Source organism: Cupressus sempervirens, chromosome 5 (assembly GCF_028749045.1).
Source record: "Cupressus sempervirens isolate cs-2001-9-10 chromosome 5, ASM2874904v1, whole genome shotgun sequence".
Taxonomy (NCBI): domain Eukaryota; kingdom Viridiplantae; phylum Streptophyta; class Pinopsida; order Cupressales; family Cupressaceae; genus Cupressus; species Cupressus sempervirens.
Window position 1 is genome coordinate 658,710,681 of NC_143122.1, and position 14,462 is coordinate 658,725,142.

Below are 14,462 nucleotides of genomic sequence, written 5' to 3' on the forward strand. Positions count from 1 at the left end.
CAGGCTTTTTAATAATCACTCTATAGAGGTAGTCCTAAATGATGGTTTTGGGAGCCATGATAAAACCCAAAGGTTTGGTCTAGGGATTCATCACATTTCCTCTAAGATTTGGGTATTGTAGCCTCTTGTTGAATCAACATACTAATTTAGAGTTTTGGCTGCAACTACGTCTTTGTATGTATTATTAAACTTTTAGCTACTATTTTTTCTCCTAGCTCAGGAATGCTAGTTTTCTTTGGCACTGGCGTCAGTAGTGTTTCATCAATGTGTTAAATAAGATCTCTATCAAAATTTGATTGTACATGGTTTCAATGTCCAATCACAATTTGTTTTCCCTTAATCAAAAACCTTGACAAAGAAATACTAATATTGATATGGGAATAAATGCTTCCCATGGAGTGTAATAAACTAATGATTTATGTAAATTTGCTGAGATACTAATTTTTTTCCCAACCTTATGCTAATTATTTTCTCATAGCACTTCTTCAGTACAAAGTGATCAAGTATGAGGATTTATTCATGTCATCTGTCTCTCATCTTGTACTTGTTTTCAATCCATGATCTCATCTCTCTAAGATGCATCAACATATTTTTTCACTAACCTCATTTTATTGAGGCTAGGATAAAAATTACCTTTTTCTAAGAGGTTTCTTTGTGGCTTATTTTGTTTGTTCTAATGATATTGAACCTTGGTTGGATGATATTTTTGATGTGGGACATGCATCTTTGCTTGGCTCACCCTTAGCATCCTTTCTTCAATTCTTTAAAGAAGTTTGTTAACATTGTGCATCTTTGGATGAGATTATTTTATATTTCATTATGATATGGTACTTTTACTTCTGAGGCTGTTGGTAATGTTCACAATGGATTTCTTAAGTTGACCTAGGTTCTAAAAACTTACCCATAGTTCATTTTCTTGCATTTTATTGAAAGTAAATATATTGAAAGCTCTAGCTAGTAAGATCATGTAACAAGTCAGTGATCAATCCTAGTCAAGAAGTTGGTAGGTTATGAAGATTGTCCTTTTCATTGTAATCTTTATATTACTAATGTGCATTTTACTTCTATTGTTCTTGCAACATATGATATTCCTAAGATCCTATGATGTATAATACAAATTCAATTCAATGACCAACTCTATACATTTAGAACATTCCAAAAAAAATTATTTTTCTCCACTTATGAAACTTCTAAGTATCTAAACTCATTGGTATATTTAAATTTTATTTTAAACTCGCCTTTCATTATAGACCCTCAAATGGAGCTTCTAATCCCTCTCTATTATGTGTAAACTTTAACTCATGAAGTTGTATAAAGGAAGGAGAAAGATTCTCCTAAATTACACTCTCATCTATGAGCCGAACCTTTGCAAATAAAGATATATAGATTTGGATTAAATATTCATTAGATTTGATCTTTGGGTTAAGCACTGATTAGACTTGATCTTTCATATTATAATTTTCCTTGAACAACTTGATAAGTAGGAGATAATTTCCACAACAAGTCAAATTGTGATATTGCTATTAGGATTTAACTGTGTGATTTTGAGTCAAACTCATTGACCCATGTTTCATAAGGCACAACACTTGGTGAAGGTTTTGCAAATGGGGTTGCAAACTTTGGGTTTAACCATCGAGGAAACTCCATAGTTAAGCGCGCTCAGGCTCGAGTAGAACTGGGATGGGTGACCTCCCGGAAAGTCCCGGTTCTTCACCCCTGTGAGCATCACCTAGATCCAATGAGTGCTAAGTGTTCCATTTATTCTCATGAGAGATGGATTCATGTTGAATCACTACTCATGATCACCTAGATCCAATGAGTGCTAAGTGTTCCATTTATTCTCATGAGAGATGGATTCATGTTGAATCACTACTAATGAAACATGGGTCAATGAGTTTGAGTCAAAATCACACAGTTAAATCCTGATAGCAATATCACAACTTGAACAACTTGTTTGTTTGCTTTACGTTATGTTTCCGCTGGTATATAAAAAACTGGAATCGAATCTATCAAGAATTCAATTCAAACTTATTAAAACCAGCTCGCAACTTTTGATATAATGCACTGTGACTGTATTATATTGATTAAAGGACAAATTATATCGACGGACGAAAAGATATCCGATAATAAGAACGATCTTTGATTAGCAACTTATAACAAAATGGTCTCCTAAATTATGAAAAAACAAATGACGACTAGAAGAAAAAATCGCCGTTACATGATTTGAATAGCCATGCCAATCCTAAACAACTGATATTACAATCTATTAGATTAGATTCTCCATTATTTATGATAATTATTAACCTGTCATTATACTAACAGAGGCAATAAAACTGTTCGCCGGGTATTTTACAACACGAAATGACGAGGATGCGACCCTGTCCAACCAGCTTGAAACTCATTTTATCTGCAGTTTTAGTGAAAAATGTCGACATAAAACTTTTGGATCCTCACGTCTTTTTACGTCTCATTTCACCATCTATTGCTTCGGATTATGGATCCATTGTTGGATCTTAGTCACCTTGCACTAGAATCCCTATTTTCTCTTTCTCTCTCTGTCTTTCTGCCACAGACGTCCATTATCATCACTTTGCTCATCTTCTCTATAAATACGTGCCGTATCATCTCGTTGAATACACACAACACAGTCGTTGAATATATTGAGCTTCACAATGGCTGGACGTGCTCTTTTCTCATTAGTTGCTGCTCTGTGTATCTTAAACATTGCTTTAGCAGCAAATAACAACGCTCCGAAGGTCACAGATATCCTAGCAGACAAGGATGTTCAAGAAGCACTGGGCACCGCGTGGAAGGAAAGCTTTGCGCAGAACCCTAAATCCGCCCAAGTGAGAGGAGGGTGGATTTATGCCGACTCCAACTATCCCGACGAGCACAAATATCTCCTTGTCCAGCACGCCTCAAAAGACCGCTCTACCCAGGGTTTGTCATATGTGATACTCATTTCATTTTATAATACAACCATAATGTCTCATGTCTTATGATTGACAGTGAGAATCTGTGTATTCCAGGAGCAGGTGGAGAGATTGAGCTGGACAATCCGGAGAAGGACGCCGAGCTGAGCAGCGAGCATTACAAACTGGTGGCAGACTTCCACACTCATCCCTTCGCTGGCAAGACACAGCAGAGGGCTGACTCCGACGACATCAAGAGAGCGTACGAGAGAGGGGTGCCCGGAATAGTTGTATCATGCTCCGGTGTGTTCTACTTTGGCCCCGAGCGCCGAGCATCAATGTATGGACCCACTGGCTACCCTCAATCTTCCGGTGAGTCTTACAATGGCCAGAAGGACGTGAGGTTCGGCGATAACAAAAATGTTGTCCCAGGCCAGTGCAGCCCATAAATTTCAACACTCACTACTCATTAGTACTACTATGTTAGTCCTACCACCTCCACCTCCGCCTCCATCATCATCATATTATGTTCATGTTTGATATCTGTATGAACTCCCACTATGAATAAGCTAACGGTGATCTCAGTCTGGATATACTTCCATGTTGCTCTGCAATATGGCATGTCTGTGATAACCCTGTTGCATGAATCTTACGTATGTATTTGAATTCCCACCATAAATTGATGTTGATTTCGGTGTGAACTTGTTCGAGTGTGGTGTATGAAATTGCAGGCAATTTTGTCTCCTGCATCTTTCGCAATAAAAAAGGATTGCATTTGTTTAGTCTTTGTGATTGTGAAATATGCATATCCTTGCTATGCTTCTTTTAATTCTTTTTTTATTTGGGATGCTTTCAGTGCAATAATATATTAATTTAATTAAAATTATTATGTGATTAGTTTTTATTTTTTCTAGTTTAGAATCATTTGAGTTTAAGATGTATGTTTTGACAGAATAATAATCACAAACCATGCAAGAATAAACACAAATAACAAAATAATCAAAAGAATTTATTAACTTTACTGTATTATTAGTCAATATGAGGTATAACAGTATATTACTATAGTATGATATTTAATGATATTAAATATACACTTACAAAATAGGAGATTATAGGAAAAAAATCATTAGATATATTTCATTTTTTGAAAAGGAAAATATTTTCTAGTATTATAATATTAGTTACTTACATTGTGTATGTCATTTTTGATAGTTCTTATTGTTGTTAATTTAAATTACTAACAAGATTTATCTATGAAAAATTATTCCAATCTCATGTCAATGATTCTTTGAATCATGTTTGTGGAGACAATATTGTCAAACCTCAATATTAAAAAGTGGAAGATTAATAGAAGACTTTTGGAATTTATTAAAGTAAAACAATCTTATGCATAAGTGGCACTAGGATTGAAATGGACAAATTCTAAGAAAAATATGTTTTAAATTTAATTAGTTCATGATTTTCAATACATATGAGAGGATTTGATTCTATATCATTGCTCAAAATTTATGATAAAATAATAGACAACTATGTTCCAAAAATTTCACACACACACACACACAAGTGTGTGTGTGTCTATGTATGTATGTAATATTTCAACATCAATATTTTATTATATGATCCATGTTCATTCTAAATTACTTTAATTATTTTCTTATTCAATTAAATTAATATTGGTAAAAGAATACATTGCTTGCTTATATAGATTGACAAATCTAATCTAGTATAATCCTTGCAAATTTTATTCTCCATGTAAATTAGCATTTGAGATCTAATTTTATTTTTGATTATCTATTTTATTTTCATATTTCATTAGTCTCCCCACTAGAGCTTGTCCTATTTATTTTGATCATTTATTTCTTTCATAGAATGGATTTATAATTTATCATATCATTTATTTCTAATAGTCTACCATATGATCCATTATTTGGCTTTTATGATTGACATTTAAATTAAATCTTTTATCTGCCATTAATTTATTCTTGCATAAACATTTATCTTTAGTTTATTCTTAGATCATTCAATCTATTCTATAAATGTTTGTAAATGAAAGGAAAAATACATTTTGAAATATTGATTAAACTACATATTTGAAATTAATTTTACATAATTCTCAAAACCATTAAAGATTCAACTTCTTGGTGATTAATTTTACATAATTCTCAAAACCATTAAAGATTCAACTTCTTGGTGATTATTAAATCAACAAAATTGAGCAATTTAAAAAAAAAATCTTATATAAATGTATAAAAGAAGCAATATTATATCCTTGCAATCATCACCATAATAGAGTAAGGGAAAATAGATCTATGGTTGTATTATCTTAATGAAATAATGAATACATACACTCTTCCTTACTTCTCATAGTAAACATTAAATTTTATAGCACTCATTTATAAAATAATAATAATGATGATTCATAACGTCTCCATCTTAAGTCTTCAATATACATAAATAAAAAAAAGGGAACTTAATATTTAGGAGTCAATGTATCAAAGAGATATCACAATACATGTAATGTCAAATATAGAATTGAATGATATAAGATCTAATAAATTTGAGGAATCAATGGGTATCGAAATAACATCCTATCTTTAAGAGATAGATTAGCAATATTGATTTTTTTTAAAGGAGGATAAATTGAGAATCAATTATAGTGGTTTGATAACTTGATCTAGGAATATGATATTGATCATGAAGAAATTGTTATGAGACTCCATTCAATCCTTCAAGGACAAAGAGTTACAACCATACTCTATTGGTTCTTGGGTTGAATTAAAATCAACATCCATTAATCAATTTTCTAAAAGAATTACTGAATCATTATTACTTTAATAATTATTAAAATTTCACAATAAAATAGACTAATCTATAGTAAATTTCAATCTCGTATTTTCAAAGATCATAATTGGACATCGTAAAAACATGAAGCCTAATTATGCACTAGCTTTATCTATATAATTTGATCCTTTCAAGGAGAAGATGGGTAAGTTCAAGAATTACGAATAGTATATGTTCATGAACTAGCAATAGTATCTAAAATAACAATGAATTATCTACCTCATTTTATCTTTCATTATACGATGAGAGGTCTGATTCCCTTCAAATGATATTTGAGCTTGAATACAATGTTATATATATATGAAGTACACGTGCCTAAAGAAAGTAGAAGCGCCTCGTGCAAATAATCAAAATTATATATATAATTTAAAAAACCAAAGGTATAAAGTTGATGGTTGTAATACATATGAATATAATTATATTATCTTCAATCAAACCATTCATAAATATAGATCATTTTGAGGGTCAATATTCTTATCAATTAAATACAAATATTGATGATTCTATTATACATTCCCAAATCATGGGTGACAATAGAACATAAGCATTTTTCAGATTATGGTAGTAATGCATTCACAAGAATGTAGAAGTAGTGTGTTGATGAAAATTATTTGAATGAAGTACCAAAAGTAATGGATGATAGTATCATAGTAAATTCATGGACAAGTATGTTAAATGAATTGGTAAAGTTTGTTATGTACGTGATGATGACTCCAATATTTGTGTTTGAGATGCATAGTGATGTGATTCAATATGTTTGTTGTCTTCGTGATCATATTTTCTGTTATGAATTGGATTTAGAATATGATAGATCCTTAACACCTATTAATGGTTCTCTAATCAAAATGTTGAGTTCATGCATCTCCTACATAATTATAAAAATAATTATAATTCTATTGCTCAAGGTGACAATCGAGTGCATGGGGAGGAATTCTTTTAAGATGAAGTAATTCCTAAAAATAATTAAGACATATATTATGACTAGAAAGATGGAGGGTAATCTATATTTGAAAATGATTTTTAGTTCTTTTTTCAAATCCATTACACAAAGGAATGATAAAGAAGATTGTGATTTCTTTTAACAATGTGTATTTTGACCTATCTTCGAAAAAATAAAAAAATAAAAAATTATATAATGGGACATTAGAAGAAGACCATTAAAACTATTACAATAATATGGTTAAAATGTGATTTCTATGCGATTATGTAGATCTCACAACACTTTCCCTACACATCTCTATCAATGAGACAATAGGATCAACATTTGGTCAAGTGTAAATATGGTAAAATATTGGTCAAAATTCTAGTGCATGTATTCTTGTTGGCTCCAAAGAAAAAATGAGACAATAAAAGTAGGGAGAATGGAAATGAACGTGACCTACAAAAACACTAATATCATTAACTAGAAAGAATCACAATTACATTAGAAGAATAGAGAAAAAAACTCTCACAAAGATGCGAAGAAGACATTTAGAAAAGTAAAAGAAAGACTCTGAATGTGGGAAACCATGATGATATTTTATTGATAATGTATAAATAGTTTTTAATAGATTCGAATGGATCATACATTATTGAGTAAATACAAACAGTTGAAATTTTTTCATTGTTGCATCAAATAAAAGACACATGATTACCACTGCCAAATATAAAAGAAAATTGAGTCATTAAGTTTCTGATGTAAACCCTCAAAACTAATCTATCTAGGACTTCAACATTGAGAGATATTTTAATACTAGAAAAGGTCCAATAGGAACTTGAATCTATGCCTATGGATAATTTAAAATGAAGAAAATTCTCCTATTTCCTAGACATGCTATCTTGTAATTTGTATGTAGTAGGTGTATGGTAAGGTAAGGGATTTATAAAACAATGTGTGTTGTTCATTGCCACCACTTTGTCATGTCTCCTCTCTGAATTCAATTTTTTCTAGAATTTTATGATGTTGATGACTTCCAATCTACATAGGTTTATGACAATAAAAAAGTACATTATCCTAATAGAAGCACATGAAATTTTTAACTCCTCAAAAATTTGAAGCAAAATATCAAAATTACAAGACTCACACCTCTTTATAGCAAGAAAGTCCCTAGATATTTTTTCTGCTCATGTAGAAGTAGAGAGCCTCGTGGGTTTTGTCAAAAGTATGGATAACATTAGCTTTAGATCAAAAAATGGTTGCCTGTACAATATTTCCCTTGCCTCCTTCCTACCATTTATTGGGTTTGGTAACATCCCATTGTGATCTCTACTTTAGACATCAACATTGTTAATAATATACCATATAAAACTGTAGGAGGGAGAAATTGTCAATCAAATAAACCACCTCATAATGGAAGCATAGATAAGATGAGAAAAGAAAAAATATAATAAAACCTTCTAAAATGTTTTATCTATATATAATTTCTTTGAAGTGTTATCTTACATGTACTGCAATTGCTTTGCATCTAGAATGACAAATGCTACTAGAAAGACTGCCTATGCAATTAGCATAATATTTGAAAGATGGAAAATAATAAAACCTTTGGGGAAATCCCAAAAAAACAATTAGGGAAAACATATAAAGGTGTAAAAATAATATTTAATATAATTTTCTTAGTGAGCACAAGATAAAATAGTTGTGGGAAGATTTCAAGAATTGAATAAATTGAAAAAAGTTTATTGGTGGTTTGATAATGCGGTACCCATTGGGAGGGAGGAGCTATTTTTTTGCTCTACTAGGGTTTCATGCAATCCTTGATTTCCTTATGTATGACTCTTTGTATTGGCTTTCCTTCTATGTTTTCCACCTGTCAAACCACATTTACTGTAGGATTTTTTAGGCTAGTTTATAATGGCCCTAGCTAGTCATGAACCAGTTGTTGATACTTGTGTTCACACTACAGCTTTGGAAAGCCATGGCACCTCCATTGAACAAAGTTCCTCACAAGTTTATCATGAAGGTTTTTCATGAGGTAATCCTAATATAATCCTTCCTTTGCAAGAATTTGATGCCTCTTGTGATTGGTTAGAACAACATATCTTAATAGGGTATTTTGTGTGTAGGACTCCTACTAAAGCTATGCTTTGAGAATGGTTTAACAAGAGCTAGATTCCTTATGGAGTTCGCTTTGACACTATGCAAAACCTTACCAAAGATTTTTTTATTTCACTTTGCCAGCCCATCGCAAGTAGATGTAGTTTTTAGTAATGGTCCTTGGTCAGTTCATTCTTTCCTACTAGTTTTTCAAAGTTCGTCAACAAATTTCACTATATCTGATGGAAAAAATCTTAGGGTTCCTATGTGGGTAGAGTTCCTAGGTTTACCCTTTCCATGTTGGCCTTTAATTAAGTCCATTGCTAATACTCTTGGAAAAGTTATTACAAAGGAACATGAATTTTTTTCAATGCTCATCCTCAGATTTGTGTATGCATTGAGGTTGATCTCTCTAGGGATCTTAAGGATTCTGTGGAGATATAGATTAGTTCTCAAACCTTCTCTTAGAAGGTTTTTTACTTCAACCTACCTAACACCTATTACAGGTGCCAGTTAGTAGAACACAAGATTAGGGATTTCCCTTTGCCTATACATAGGGTTAAACCACTACCTAAAGAGGCCCCTATCAAACTAACAAAATGGAAGGAAAAAGAAGAATGCACCATTGTTTAGTGCAAGGGAAAGGCTCCCTTGGATCTTGAACAGTTATATGTAGTTGTCATTTTAGTTCCTCCTATTTCAACAGGAGTGTAAACCCTAGCTAGTGTTAGAATGCAAGTGGTTTTTTGGGACCAAACCTTGGTGATCCACATGTTTTAAACCATGGTTCATAGGGGATCAAGGTGTTCTCCAAGGCTAACACTTCAGTTGTGATTCACACTCCTTTTGTTGCTTCCTCTATTGCTACCTAGAATGTGCTGCATTCTCCCAATCCTCTCAAATGTGATGAGAAACTAGAGGAGAAACATCAGGCCATAAGTCCAAGGGATTTTCTTTCTAGCTTTAACCAAGTTTCAACTTTCTTGCAGAATAGCTACTCCTCTCTCGAGGGTGAGGAAGATATGGAAGAATTCTCATGAATTTTTTTTTATCATGGAATGTGTGAGGTCTTATAGACCTCTCTTGAAAGTACTATGTCATGGTTACCTGTCATAGATTTGGTAATTTAGATTTTCTCTATATGCAAGAATTTAAGATCTCTAGTTTTATTCTTTCCTCTATATGTCATGTCATTTGGCCGGATGGCATTATGTCTTGGAGGTCACATTTAATCTTATGAAATTGATTTATAATATGATGGATGCTTGAAACATATGAAAGGTTTTCCTGATTATGAAAATGAAAAAGTTGAGCTCATGCATAATTATAATATTCATCAAAATAAATATAATTCAACTTCTTTAGATGACAACATAGTGGATGATGAGGACATATTTAAAGATGAGGTACCATTTTTAAATGATGAAGATACCTATTATAAATACAAAGAATTAGAATATATGTACATTTAAAAATATTTTTCAAGTTGTCCCAAATCCATTGCAAAATTGAATGATAGAAGAAGATTGTGATATTTTCCCAAGATGTGTTTAGAGGTAACTTCAAATTTAATATTTAATTTTATTATATGTTTGGAATTTACAAGTGGGAAGTATACTTCTTGGGGAGGCGGTGGGGGTGAATCAGAAGTACCAAACTTTAACCAATAAAACTTTGAACATTAATCAATACATGCATGCAACATATTTAAATAACATGAAAGTAAAAGAATGCATGAAAATAGTTGACACCATATTTGATCACCCAGAAACCCTCCAAAACAAGAAGGTAAAATTGGGGTGGGGATGACACCCAAAACTTACTGTTGCAGCAATAATATAACTTGTCAAGGTTACAAAGTTGGACTATGAGCCATGGTCTGCCCTGTGAAAGGCCTTCCTTATTAAAGGCTTTTACACCCTGTTAATGGTGTACCTATCTAAAGGATTTACAAAACATTCACTTGGAATGTCACCCTGTTAAGGATTTATACAATGGCTATTAAACCAACTTAAGTCCATAGGATTTCATTCTACTAATACAATTGTTGGAGAGTATAGTAGAATGTTTGACCTGATCACTTACAATCTAATATTGCTGATTCTAGACTGCTATTCAATCTAACCTGATCCTTGTTGATATGATATGAAGTTGTTGTAGAGCTAATACTTTGTGCTACTAACTAATCTTGCAATTCCTCTACTCTGCTAAGTCACCTTGAATGTCCTCTTATCACTTCACCCATTTACTCCTTCTGTTCTTTGCTAACTTAAATAATATTCCTCTCTGAATTATGGAGCTTCAACCTCCTTAAGAGGTTTTTGTGACTTAGGGTTAGGTATGAATCTATAGCTAAGATTCATCTATTTTTCCTCTTTAGCATTCCACTTATTTTGATTGGTTGCATGTTGATTACATAGGGAATCAAAATAGATTCAATATTATCTCTAAGCTTCAAGATCTATCCATTAGCTATCATGCAAAATGGTTTACATCTCAGTTTGTGAAGGCACAAACTCTTATGTCAAAACTGTGTTACTCGGCACTTGATAAAATTGCTGCTCACCACATACTGGAATTCTATCTAGCTTGACACCTGAATATGCTTAGTATCTATTGTTCACTCGGCACTTATACTTACTCGACACTGTCTATTTGCTTGGCACCTAAGTGACTCCACACTTACTCTATTTCTAACTCAAAACCTATTCCAAATTGACACTTATATATATATATATATATATATATATATATATATATATATATATATATATATATATATATATATATATATATATATATATATATATATATATATATATATATATATATATATATATATATATATATATATATATATATATATATATATATATATATATATATATATATAATACTTGGCATACAGTACTAGCTTGGCATGATCTTAGCAAATAACTTAAGTTTGTTGACACTCAATTGTCGAAACCATTCTAAGATCAACAATCTCCCCCTTTGACATGAGTGTCAAAAACACTTAACTATACATGATGAGTCTATCTCCCTTAAGTATAATATTATCACAGTTTGGCATATATACAAAACTTCAAAATTTGTTCAAAATTTTGTGAAGGACTATATACCTCAAAATCTTGTAACCCCACCTGAGTTTATGTACCTTTTTTGTTATCCAAAATCTCCCTTAGTAGATTTGACTCATGCTAATTCATTCTGATACTCTTTATCTGATCTACCCTATTTTTGCTTGTTGTGCTATTTGCTCCCCATTTGACATGTCTCCTCTTGTAGATTAGATCTTCTTCTAGCTTCCTTTTGTAATTTCTTCCCCTTTTGGACACTTATGTCAAAGGGTCTATACCTTGACTGAGTATTTAGCCAAGAAGGTCTTGTTCACTTCTATCACAATTTCGAGAGCAACATTCTAGTTTTGTAGTGCAAATTCTAGGAATTTTATTTGTATTGTTATCTCTGCTGCAAGGTGAACTAAGCCATCTAATGTTAAAATATTTGGATCTTTCTTCAATACATTTTATGTATAGGCTAATTTCTTTTGTAGAATCTCTATGTGGGGTGTCAGGGTAGTTTAAATTTGAACTAATTGGGCTCTTGTATTAGCCTCTTCTACTGTTAGTACAACTAGTTCCTTTTGAGTGTGAAGTGCTATATAAAACTACTTCTCACTTTGAGTTGGATCTTTTGGAAATTGCATGCTAGATATTTTTATGTTTCTTTCCAAGCTCAATATCCTTTGGTTGGTTTCCTGTGTGAAGATTGAAGGGTCACACAATTTTGTGTATAATGAGAATATATTCTCAAGTACATGTTTCACTTTTTCTATCTTGTTTTCCATCTCTACCTATGATAGTGCTATCTCATTGGATATTCTTTTATTGAATTTTTCTTAGAATTTCTTTTTTGACCATTCCATTAATTTGATATTTGCATCTTAGTCCTCATTTGTCACCTCTTCGACAATATTTGACAATTGTTCCAATATATCCTTTGCCTCTTCAGCGGGCTGTAAGTTGAAGGCATCTAAGAAGATGTCCTTGATCTCATGTAATATTTGCTTCTCTTTGTACTCATTTCTGAGTATCTCCTACTTCTTTTTCCTCTCTAATACCTCTTCCATGATGTTTATCTATTCTAGTGTTAAATTTTCATAGTCATATTTTGGAATGACTATCTCCTCATCTAGTGTAGCGTCTCCATAGTGAAGTACCCTTACTACTCTTGTAAAGCTTGAGCCTGGTGTTGAGATTTGCAAATGACATAGCATTAGTGCTTGGCTTCTAAAGCATTGTAGGAGTCCTAGTGGTTGGTAGATTTACCAATGTTTGAATTGCTTCCTACTCCTTTTCCTTTGGACTTTCCTTGTCTTCTTCTGATTTATCTTTATCAATCACAACTATTTTAGGTGGTACACTTCATATTTGTGTAGTAGGTATAGAAGTATCCATCTATCTTGTTTTCTCCTTTGTAGGCTATTTCTCTTCTGCACTCTGAGTCTTGTGTTCATTCATCATGACTTGAACTGTTGAGTCAACCTTTGTAGATGTGTCTATTGTTGTTTGCACTATTGGTTGTCCACTTGTAGTTGTAGGGATGTTAGAAGGTGGTTTTGTGTGTTCACCTTGTCCCTTGTCAAATCAACTACAACTTTCTACAACTTATCTACGCTAACCAAAATAGGATTATTCCATAATTGTGCTTCTAATGTAGTTTGGTCAAGGATCTTCTTGAGGTCCTCTACAGTAAATGGATTGATGTTGTGACTAGAGTTGTTAGGAACATCCTTTATAGTTATTGTATCTTAGGTGTAGAGGTGTCATGTGGAGGGCTCAAAGGTGGTAGTTGTGTGTCTAGCACACTCTATTATATTTTCTGCTCCTCAATAGTTGCCACTTCATCTTTTCATTGTTGGGTCTCCTCCACTATATTTTCACCTTTTTTTGTCTTAGTTTCCTCTTCTTTACCATTCTCCTCCTCTTCCTCATCATTCTTTCTTTCAAAGGGACCTATCTCTCCTAGTTTAACAGTAGTTAATCTATATGTCAGCTTCCACATCTTGGTGGATTTACTAACAAAATCTTCAATTTTATTTTGAAGAATGCTAAAGGCTCTATATTTTGGGGAAAATTTATTCCAATGCTTCTCAATTGCCTTCGTTATCTATTGTCTTGATAATTCTAGTGTTACTTGTACTAGTGTGGACTCTCTTATTTCCTTCTCCATATTGAGGTAATAATACCATTTATTCTCAACAACAGAATATAATTCTTTTGGCATAGAATCATCAAGTTCCAGTGGAGTGTTCTTAAAATTTTCCATCATGGCATATACTGATTCTTTAATCATATTTTGCTTATCTCTACTCAATTTACCAATATCAATACTTTTCAAGCCAGTTAAGTCAGAATTATCCATAATATTATCACAAATATTTTCTAAATTAGATTTAGATGCATGACTTACCGCTCTAAATTGGCTTGTTTCCTCTGACTCAATCCTCTCTTCATTAGAGTTAGGTTGAGCAACATATTTTCTTCTCAATTTCTTCTTTGCTAGTCCTTGTTGCTTGGTAGCCTTCTTCTTTTCCTTTGTTTTCTCTTGTACCTTTTGAGTAGTATCCCTTGTAGTGGCTCTTGTTGCTAGAATAGTAGGCTTAGCAGGACTTGGTTTGGCTATCTTCTTGC

At 32.4% G+C, this 14,462-nt stretch overlaps 1 protein-coding gene across 1 annotated transcript; it reads left to right on the plus strand.

The window, feature by feature from the left end:
• Positions 1 to 2,635: 2,635 nt before the first annotated feature.
• LOC149557604 (uncharacterized) lies at positions 2,636 to 3,694 on the plus strand. The gene is made up of 2 exons (XM_089832243.1): positions 2,636 to 2,940; positions 3,030 to 3,694. Exons 1-2 carry the CDS (start codon positions 2,673 to 2,675, stop codon positions 3,359 to 3,361), a joined length of 600 nt encoding a protein of 199 aa, XP_089688369.1. The 5' UTR covers positions 2,636 to 2,672; the 3' UTR covers positions 3,362 to 3,694.
• The last annotated feature ends 10,768 nt before the right edge of the window (positions 3,695 to 14,462 follow it).

Excerpts from the sequence above, each read along its gene's own strand:
- LOC149557604 (XM_089832243.1), top strand. The coding sequence starts at position 2,673 with ATGGCTGGACGTGCTCTTTTCTCATTAGTTGCTGCTCTGTGTATCTTA. Across the intron at positions 2,941-3,029 it reads AAAAGACCGCTCTACCCAGG|GAGCAGGTGGAGAGATTGAG; the intron begins GTTTGTCATATG and ends TGTGTATTCCAG.